The sequence below is a fragment of the Drosophila sulfurigaster genome, chromosome 2L (genome assembly GCF_023558435.1).
Source record: "Drosophila sulfurigaster albostrigata strain 15112-1811.04 chromosome 2L, ASM2355843v2, whole genome shotgun sequence".
Lineage (NCBI taxonomy): Eukaryota > Metazoa > Arthropoda > Insecta > Diptera > Drosophilidae > Drosophila > Drosophila sulfurigaster.
The window spans coordinates 4495942-4506967 of record NC_084881.1 but is presented as its reverse complement, the minus strand read 5'-3'; the positions used below and the strand labels follow the sequence as shown (position 1 = coordinate 4506967).

Genomic DNA, 11026 nt, shown 5'->3' with positions numbered 1-11026 from the left:
TAGAGAAAATACATCAACACGTTCCACCAAAAGTTGACATAGACATTTGTGAAAGAGAGAGAACTTTTTCTGGCCGACGCAAACAGTCTTGTGGCTGCGAACCAACTGATCGAAGAAGTACTTCCACAAATCGAACAAGTTATTTTCAAAGAGAGTCAAATTATTAAATGATATCGTGATATTAAGCAATGTAATATGTGTCCTTCGATTTACTTAATGTACATAAATAAACTAGCAATTGTCTAAACGATGTATGTACATACATATTTGTGGTGTGTTTCGATGCTTTGAGTATTGGGAGCACACGACGCCATATTCACAGACCGAGTGACAACGACCGAGAGTAGAGAGTAGAGAGTAGAGAGCATGTAACGTTTTAATGAAGATTCACTCGTTACACAAAACAAACAGCAGTCAATGACGCACTTTAATTTCCATCGTACTACCTAAATTTTTAATTAGGGAAAAAACCCGTCATTAGTACTTTTTACTATGAAATTCTGTAAGAATTGTTGTAGTATTGTATACATTTACTTTCACTTACATATGTATATGGGTTTTTTAAGTAGTGACGTCATTGCCAACTCTCTGCTTTGTGGATATATACACTGTGAGCAACCTGCGCATGGCGTTGAATATTTCACTCAATTGCACGCTCAGCGCTATTGCGCTTAAGCCCTCATCTCAACAATAAGAGTACGGTCAGAGTTGTTCACGCGTCCGGTTGTTGCCGGCTGCGCTGATAATCATACACTTAAGAAGGCACTTCAGCTAAGCTAATTGTTTTCTCTTATCGTAATCCAAGTACATAGTACACACAAATTGAACTTAACTGCCTATAAAAGCAAGAACTGCGACTTGAACGCACTTAGTTTAGCGCCATCAACAGCATACGTTTACTATGTCAAAAAGAATTGGGATTTGGTTAACATTACTCTATGTACTCAGCTTCACGCATAATGTTGAGCTCAGACATATTAAGGGTGCACCTAAATCCGATCCAGAACCACAATGTGGATATCAGGTACGTATCTCAATTAAAAAATAAAAGCCAGAAAATCAATCTTTTACCCTCATTACATGCAATAGTGCTGGCCAACCGAGCCCTCTCTTATCGCAACTTCGTATGTATAGTATGTTATATACTTTTACATATACTATTGCAATTCTACTTTCCCTGTGTGCTTGTTGACGAGTGCTTTTATTGGTGCCAGCTAGTATTCTCTTTTGCTAATATCTCCTTATCAGCGGTATTCACAATAAGAGAGAGAAAAAGAAAGAGAGAGACAGAGCCATGATTGTTTTCAGAAATCAAATTTCATGCGATTTTTAGCGACTTATAATTGTTTTAAGATTCAAGTTATCTGACATCTTGTTTGTTTTGACTAATGCAATTCAATAAATATTTAATGTTTACTTTAGAGCTGCCATCCAACAAAACCAAATATGCTGAATGTACATCTTATTGCTCATACCCATGACGATGTGGGTTGGCTTAAGACTGTCGATCAATATTACTATGGAAGCGAGACCCAAATTCAGAAGGCTGGGGTGCAATACATTATTGATTCGGTGGTGGAATCCTTATTAAGAGATCCCGAAAAACGATTCATTTATGTTGAGTCCGCTTTTTTCTTCCAATGGTGGAAGGAACAGACAGAGGAACTGCAGGACAAGGTGAAAATGCTGGTAAACGAGGGACGCTTGGAATTCATAGGTGGAGCATGGAGTATGAATGATGAGGCAACCACGCATTATCAAAGCGTAATAGATCAATTCGCATGGGGTTTAAGGTAAATTTAAATTTAACCTTCCAAAACATTAATAAATATGAATTGTAAATTGCAGGTTATTGAATGATACCTTTGGAGAATGCGGCAGACCCAAGATTGGCTGGCAAATCGATCCGTTTGGACATTCAAGAGAGATGGCATCCATGTTTGCACAAATGGGATTTGATGGTATGTTTTTCGGACGGTTGGATTATCAGGATAAGGACGAACGTTTGATGACACAAAACGCCGAAATGATATGGCATGGTTCCGAAAATTTGGGTAACATTGTGAAAGAATTTTAAATAATAGAAATTTTACAATTAGTGTTCGATTCTAGGGGAGAAAGCTGATTTATTCTCTGGGGCTCTATATAACAATTATCAAGCACCGGACGGATTCTGCTTTGATATTCTGTGCTCCGATCAACCCATTATCGATGGTAAACATAGTCCAGACAATAATGTCAAGGAGAAGGTAAGAGTCGTGGATTGAATTGCTTCGGTTCAGGTTTATGTTACCTTTTCCATTGTCTACCGTCTTACCCCAATTCCATTTCTGAAACTTCATCAGGTTGATGAGTTTTTGGAATACGCTAAAACTCAAAGCACCTATTATCGTACCAACAATATCATCATTACCATGGGTGGCGATTTCACTTATCAAGCTGCTCAAGTTTATTACAAGAATCTCGACAAATTGATACGGTAAATGTTCCTATATGTATATGCGTATGTGTATGTTTGATTATTATCGCTTTGTCCAATTGTTAGCGAAAGCCTCTCCTACTCATTTGGTTCAGTCCATCAATCCAGTTAACCTAATCCAAATATTCTAAATTATAAGGTCAACTACTTTTTGTGAATAGATCGATGCATTCTTTGAGTTTGTTACAAAGATGGCTGAAGGTTATAGAACTAATAATGTTCTTATTACCATGGGTGAGGATTTCCATTACCAGAATGCTGATATGTGGTATAAGAATCTGGATAAACTGATCAAGTGAGTAGCAGGGGCTTTCCTTCACTTCAAGGTAGTTTGTAAGAGAAAGTAAGCACGCTCCAATATGCTTCTATGTCCCATCCCTCTTAAGGTATGCCAATGAACGCCAGGCCAATGGCTCGAAAATAAACCTGTTGTATTCAACGCCATCGTGTTACTTGAAATCCCTGCATGATGCTGGCATTTCGTGGCCTACAAAGAGCGACGACTTCTTCCCATACGCATCCGATCCACATGCTTACTGGACCGGTTACTTCACCTCGCGACCAACTCTGAAGCGTTTCGAGAGAGACGGCAATCATTTCCTACAGGTCTGCAAGCAGCTTAGTGCTCTTGCCCCACAGCAATCGGCAGAGTTCGATCCACATTTGAATTTTATGCGTGAAACGATGGGAATAATGCAGCACCACGATGCGGTTACTGGAACAGAGAAGGAAAAGGTTGCTCTGGATTATGCAAAACGATTAAGTGTTGCCTTCCGTGCTTGTTCCACCAATATCAGATCTGTTTTAAATCAACTGTCAAAGGGATCCAGTCAGGAGACATCTACAAATTATCCATTGGAACTAAAAACTTGCTCGCTTCTGAATATAACTAGTTGTAGCACATCCGAGTCCAGCTCCCGATTTGCTTTAACACTCTATAATCCTTTGGCTCATCGTACCAATGAATTCGTGAGAATACCTGTGCTCGATTACAATTATGTCGTAACAGATTCCTCTGGTAAGGATTTATAATACATTGCGTATTATGAGATATAATGAATAACTCGTATCGGTCCACATCTAGGTAAAAGTTTGCCAACCCAAGTGGTTCCAATACCTGCACCTGTGCTGTCAATCAAGCAAAGAAATTCTAGTGCCACTTATGAGCTTGTGTTCTTGGCCTCAAATTTACCAGCGGTTGGATTTAAGACATATTTTATTGAGAAATCTGATGACACAGCTCATAAGAAACCCAAATCTTTACCAAAGAAATCAACGAGTTACACCGTGATTGGAGACAAGGTAATGAATAATATCCAATGCGTATTCAATTCTCAACTAATCATAATAATCAAATGCCCAATTTCATTATAGAACTTCAATTTAACTTTTGATACGAACGGTTTTCTTTCACAAGCGTCGGCCGATGGCATGACAAGAATGATTTCCCAGGAATTTCTGTACTATGAAGGGGAAATTGGAAACAATAAGGAGTATCTAAATCGTTCATCTGGCGCTTACATCTTCCGCCCCAAGGAGGGCAAATTACATTTCGCCACAGACCACGTTTCCATTGATGTGTATAAGGGTTCCTTGGTACACGAGGTGCATCAGAAATTCAATGATTGGATTAGTCAAGTGGTACGCATCTATAACGGAAGAAACTATGCCGAGTTCGAGTGGTTGGTGGGCCCAATTCCCATTGAAGATGGTAACGGAAAGGAGATTATTACTCGTTTCAATTCGGATATTAAATCAGAAGGCATTTTCTATACCGATTCCAATGGTAAGCCATATTTCCAATAATTTTTGAAACTGTACTTAAATTCGATAAATAATGTATCCCATAGGCCGAGAAATGATAAAACGCCAACGAGATCATCGTGATACTTGGAATCTAAAGCTTCATGAAAGCGTCTCGGGCAACTATTATCCAGTGACAACGAAAATCGCTCTAGAGGACTCAACGGCACGTATGGCGATCCTAACCGATAGGGCACAAGGAGGTAGCTCCATGCAAGACGGTGCCTTGGAGTTAATGGTTCACCGTCGTCTGTTGCACGACGATGCATTTGGTGTTGGCGAAGCCCTCAACGAAACTGAATATGGTATCGGACTGATTGCCAGGGGCAAGAACCATTTGTTTATTGGTGCATCTTTGATGCGCGAGGATATATCCCTCAAAGCGATGGAGCGTTTGGTGCAGTTGGAGACCTTGTTGCCATCATGGAAATTTTTCAGCAATATGAAGGAATACACCCAACAACAGTGGCTCAGTGAGTTTACCAACTCGGTAAGTACAGTTGATTTTACGAATAACAGAAAACAGTATATTGCATCTATAATTTTTTCTACAGTATACTGGAATTTCATCAACCCTCCCAAAATCAGCGCATCTGCTAACCTTGGAGCCGTGGCACGATAACGAACTACTTGTTCGATTTGAGCATATTCTTGAAAAAGATGAGGATTCTAACTACTCCAAGTATGTGCAGTTCAATGTCAAGGATGTACTCGGTGGCTTCAAAATTGTTGATATGAGGGAAACAACATTAGATGGAAATGCGTGGCTAGACGAGCACCGACGCTTCGAGTTTGTACCTGATCCAGAAGATGAGAGCTATAACGCATATGGCGTATTTAAGAAGCAATCTAATAGGGTACACCTACTGGATGCAGCTAAACCTCTACTGGGCGTCAAATATTCAAATGAAGCCTTGGAAACCGGAGAATTGGGAGCCGAAAGCAATCGCATTAGACGCAGTGCTAACAATAGACATTTTACTATGCACAGAGAACGCACTACCCAAGACGAAAGGAAAAGCGCTAATAAAGCATATGTACCAGCAAATGACCGCGCCAAATATTTGATCGAGTTAAGTCCCATGGAAATTCGTACTTTTGTCATATATCTAGAATAATACCCGCTATAAAATATTCTATAAATAAATAGATCTTCAAAGCATTTTGTTGGTTTTAAAATTGACAAAAACACATTTAAAAATGCTCTCAAATAAGATAATGTTGTCATATTGTCGGGTCACATTACATGATCTTTATATTTTACATTTCATATTTGTAATCCTTTCTCATATTTCAGGATCAACCAGGCATGTGCTTATTACAAATATAATAATATAATATGTGTATATACATATGTATGTATGTCTATGTGCATTTAACAATTTTTGTTCCTCAAGTTCAATATCAAATTATTTTCGTCCATAGTAGCCCAGCTCGGAAGTTCTGTGGTATACTCCCAGCCAATACCCTGTGAAATAAAGAAAATATGAGCTTGATTCTTTAAGTATAAAGTATATAAGTATAACTAACTTTGTATTTCCATGCATGCAAATACATCACTAGATCCGATGTATTTGGATCTCTATAGTTCATCTTGCATTCCAAACAATGGGGATCTGTTGTTACTTTGGCAGCGTCAAAACTGCAATCAGGTGCCTCATAGCCAGTCTGAGCAGATGCAGTAACCTGGGAAAATTAACAACATAAAAACAAAATAATATTAATCGAAATCTATGTACAATATTTTACCTTTGACTGGTGAATTACATTATCCTCAGTTGGCAATGCAGCAACACTAATATTTGCTGAAACTGTGTCATCCACCTTTTTAAGTGGAATAGTTGAAGCATCATCTGTGCCCAACCAATTTTCAGCGTTGTGTATAGTAATTAAATCGTTTATTAATTGATCTGCAGTTTTTCCACCAATATCCCCTCCACGTCCCTTCAAGGGACCGAACACCTCATGGTTGTATAACGGATCGTTCACAATTGGGTAGCCTGAAAGACAAAATAAGCAGCTAGTTGGTCATAATAATGAATAGTTAAAATATAGGCGTTACCTAGATATTGTAAGTGAACTCTGATTTGATGCATTCGTCCAGTTAAAGGTTTGCATTGAACAATGCTATAATCTCCGATTTGGGATATCTTTTGAAAGGTTGTTTTACAATCTTTACCCTTTGGGGACACCTTGCACACTCCAATTTTATAGCTTACGACTTCAATTGGTTCACTGCACTCAATAATTCCACTAGAACAAAATCAATCAGCTAATGATTATACTTGGTGAAGATTTCATTCACAAATCGTACTTACTCAGGAAAATGGCCTTCAACACAACAAACATATTCTTTTTGAACTTGTCTGTTCCGAATCTGTTGCTCCATTTGCCTTGCTTTCTCTGAAGTCCGACCGAAAAGCAATAGCCCAGATGTCAAGCGATCTAATCGGTGTATCGTCCGCAAATTCTTTAGATTGAACTCTTTGGCAAGTATAAAAATCATCGTATTGTGTCTATAGCGACCACATGGATGAACCTATGGGTAGAATTATGGTTCCATAAAAATTAATCAGATTGCAGGTGATAATTAAAATTACCGGAATTGAGGCTGGTTTGTTGACAACCAAAATGTCCTCGTCAATGTACACAATCTGAATCGGCTGTGAGGTAACAGGAACTTCGTGTCTGTGGTACAAAAAAATAATCAATTATTCATGTTTAATTACTATTAGAGATATTTTACCTGTGAACCGTATTGGCGAGAAGATCGTTGTGCTTTAGCTTGTAGTCTATGGGTACCTTTTCATTGTTCACTTGTAATGTTCCAGCCTCAATGCTCCTTTGATATTCCTCGGGAGGATGCGCTCGGAATTCCCGAGAGAAGACATCCAAAATTTTCTCGCCAACCCAGCGACCCTTTGTAAATGTTGTAAATGTAAAAAAAATAAGGGTAAACCTTTCGCAGACCTTTAGTTGCGTTTGGCTATGTTGATCTAGAGAAAACACAATTCATTCTTACCATTTTCTATATAATATGAAGTCTCCTCATATCTTTCTTCACTGAAACCAGGCCTTGTTAGTTTAAGATCTTTTGTTTCCAATTTCGGTTTCTTCGCTTCAACAGGTATGTCTTTTTCGGGAGCCTTTCGCTTTTCTGCCAATTGCTCGGAAGATTGTTCAGCAACCGTTGTTGACTAAAACGAAAATTAACATCTTCAAGTTCGTATCACAATATGGGTTCAAGGAACTTGTGGCGCCCACTGAAAACTAACAGGTTCTAACAAATAAAACGACAAATAACAAAAAAAGAGAATTGAAAGGGAAGTCGTATACTGCAGGAAAGTAATAGACGGCTGTAACAAACTCAAATTGTCATCATAAAACAGTGGTCCGCATTCGTATCTTAAAAGAAGGCGGACACAATCAAGTTTGCACACCATAGTCCTAGTCACAACCAGAGTCAGAGTGAGAGTATTCAGTACCCAAAGGAATGCCGTGGGCATACCGGCCATATCAAGAGTGTAAAGAGAGGAACTGCATTCAAAACAAAGAAGCTTGAATAATAAAACTGTGCTGGCGAAAAACACCAATACATTCGCAGATTTGACATCCTCTATTTTAATGTCGAGACTTATTCCTTACTTCAATAGCCCTACAACTACCACAACGAGTCACACTGCACTTAGACTTGTCGAGGAGAGATATCTCCAACACTACTCATACATAGAAACATACAAATTCCTGCTACGTACGTACACTTATTGTGGTAACTTTAAATGCAAGTGACACAATAGGCGCATAATGGAAGACAAAAAACATTTGGAGCAATTTACTTTTAAGCAGCAGTGCGATACCTACTTAAAACAGGAGCCACTGTTGCCACCACTGATAATTGCGGAAGCGCCAGGTTGCGCCAACTTGACAAGGAGCAGCTCGTCAGCAAACAAGACGGAACGACGAACGACAAAAACATAGCAGCAAGCTTCAGACCCAAGATACTGACGACGACTCGAATAACATATACCCTGTCTGTCATAAAACTAGAGAGAATCGATTCATCTAGAGGTACACCCGGTTATATTCGTTTTTCTTATGCAGGATATAACAAGAAGCGACAAAAGCACACTTCAAATGTGCAGAAAGGAAAAGCAAAATGAGAAATAATTATGCCAAATCCGCGGTTAAAATATGAAGGTAAACGAGACGGCCAGCTGAAAGTCATTAGCTTTCTCTCCCTCTCTCTTCTCTATCCAGTGCGCAGCTAAACAAAGGTTACTTATACTAAACTCTTGCTTTGCCGTGGTAGACAAATGAGTATGAGTTTATTTAGTAGCGGTCCACATAAGCTACGTGCTTACTTAGCCCCCAAAAGAATATAGATATTCTGGTTGCGTTACAAACATGAAAAACAACACAGCCTGACCGCGCAAACAGTCATAATCCCCAGCTTTAAAAATCCTCATCTTAAATTCCATATCATTCTATTTTCTGATATATAGTGATACTACATTCGTGTCCAATACTTCAACTAAGTATTTCCCGTATTAGTCAGACGCGGAAAAAAATCATAACAAATTCATAGCACATTGATTTCATTTTGCTGATAAAAAATACAAAAGGAAAAAGAATTTCAAAACAAATCTAAAATGTAAAGCTCTTGCCACATACTTTATACACAGAAAAAGTTTGAATGTGTGACGCCGAAGAAAAAATATCCTTGCGGAATTTTTTGAAATCATCTCATAATAAATAGCAATTTGCAAATAATTTGATTAATAGTAGATAAAATTTGATTAAAATTTCAATGCTAATTAATGCTTATCTTACAAATTTTGTAAATAAATCTATAGGATACTTAATAAGACTTCAATAATTTTAAAAGTTGAAAAGATACTCTTCACACAGATTTTATGTGATAGGAAGTTTAACATATTTCTATTTATTAGAAAACGTGAATAATAGAAATTGTAATTATTTTTTCCTTTTCATACTTTAACAATAGCATTCAGTGCAATTCATGTCAGTGGAATAGAACAATAATTATGATTAACGTCACTTATGGCACACGTATCGAGCAGGATAACTGATACTGTAATGGAATTCAGTTCAATGCTATCTACCTTTTAAAAAGAACAACATGTGCAAAGAGAATATGAATATTTATTATGAATGGTGGAATAATTATTTATTTGTATATAAAGTATTTTTATATTTAATCTTTTAAAAAAAAGAGGTTCAAAATCTAAATACGCATATATTTTGAAAACTAGAGAATTCCCAACACTTGCATTAACTTACTTCACTGGCGGAGTCTTCATTCACTCCATAAGTCCACACGGACTGCGATTCTTCAATTTTGTCTTCAACATTCGCATTAGCAGCAACACCCGGAGCCTCAGTTGAGACACCGACGACGTCGGCAATTGAAGCGGCGGCATTTATGTTGTTGATGTCTGACCGGAATAGAAAAATGTTTTGTACATCCACCGTGTCGTCACCGTGCTGAGTTTGCACGTGGCGCAACCCTTTAGGCAATGTCATACTTGACCAACACAGAATGGATTCACCAGCAACAGCCCTTACAGCTTTAATATGCACGTTTGGCAATCGTTTTCTAATGAAACAGTGATACCACTGCAAACAAAAACAAAAATTATCAACACGTGTGTGCCAGCAAGTTATGTACTTCAAATAATTAGTTCAATTATAAAATAAAATGTTTAAGTTTGCACTTGCTAGGCGTAACGAATTCGCAGTAAGCCATAAGCTCTTCATTTAGAAACTTAATATTTAATAATATTTTATATTTATTTTTATTTAGTGCACTTCACGCGAGTTTGAGTAAATTAGTTCGATAACTCTTATACAAGCGCATGGCTATCGAACAAATCGAGCTACAAGAATCGGTTCACTTATTCCAACAGTTCCAATTGAATGCCTTGTAAACAAATTTTGTGGTTGGGTATATTCGTTCACCTATGAAACGTAATTTGATTTTAAACTTGGTACTAACCAAAGTGTCAATTTTATTTTATTACATAAAATTTGTTTAAATGAAATTAAATTAGTTGAGTATTATTACAATTATAATTAAACAGAAAAAGAGTGAGGAAAATAAAATCACAAAAATGTAGATAGATATAAGGCAAAATGTTTGAGCTTTAAGCAAACGATGCGGTAGTTTTAAGAGATTTCAAACGAAAGCTTTGATATTTTCCGCTTGATTTTTTCGCCTCGTCATGTGTAAGCAAATTTAAGTTCAAAGCATGCAATGAAAACAAATGCACATGCAATAGATTTTTGAAAAAGATAACAAAACGCAACCAAAGAATTTGACCGGCAGATTGTACATGTTATGTATGTACATATGTATGTATTTCTATTTGAACTTAATTATTCAATCAATTGCAATCGTTTGTTTGTATTTAATGCTTACTTTTAGAGACTTAAAACTTTTCCGCATATCATATTTACTTACATATATATGCATGTATGTATTATTATAAAATTGTAAATATACATTCGTATGTACATACATATATATATGTACATATATGTTTTATATATACAACATTTAAGTACATACTAAATCGAATTCTTCAGATTACAATTTCATTATATACAAAACACACCTTTTAAATGCATGTCCAATTAATTTCATTATTAAACACATACATACATACATACATACATATGTACATACTTTATATTTACACACATACATATACGTAGATATTGTGG

At 37.0% G+C, this 11026-nt stretch overlaps 2 protein-coding genes across 4 annotated transcripts; one reads left to right on the top strand and one right to left on the bottom strand.

Moving 5' to 3' along the window:
• The first annotated feature begins 688 nt into the window (after positions 1-688).
• Positions 689-5444, top strand: LOC133840245 (lysosomal alpha-mannosidase). Of its 3 annotated transcripts, none has more exons than XM_062271973.1 (10): positions 689-1024; positions 1423-1793; positions 1849-2054; positions 2113-2249; positions 2641-2774; positions 2866-3497; positions 3564-3781; positions 3854-4265; positions 4330-4772; positions 4837-5444. In XM_062271973.1, exons 1-10 carry the CDS (start codon positions 902-904, stop codon positions 5398-5400), a joined length of 3240 nt encoding a protein of 1079 aa, XP_062127957.1. In that variant the 5' UTR covers positions 689-901; the 3' UTR covers positions 5401-5444. The 3 variants fall into 3 exon arrangements, with proteins under 3 accessions (XP_062127957.1, XP_062127948.1, XP_062127967.1); XM_062271964.1 differs by lacking the exon at positions 2641-2774 and adding an exon at positions 2346-2479 and having other exon boundaries at positions 690-1024; XM_062271983.1 differs by lacking the exons at positions 689-1024; positions 1423-1793; positions 2641-2774 and having other exon boundaries at positions 1890-2054.
• A 49-nt stretch (positions 5445-5493) lies between these two features.
• LOC133840339 (pseudouridylate synthase RPUSD2-like) lies at positions 5494-10142 on the bottom strand. The gene is given in 11 exon segments (XM_062272120.1): positions 5494-5750; positions 5813-5968; positions 6032-6282; positions 6345-6535; positions 6601-6821; positions 6883-6970; positions 7029-7228; positions 7230-7252; positions 7305-7479; positions 9584-9919; positions 10022-10142. Coding segments are annotated over 11 exon segments (1773 nt in total). The 5' UTR covers positions 10061-10142; the 3' UTR covers positions 5494-5657.
• Positions 10143-11026: the final 884 nt, after the last annotated feature.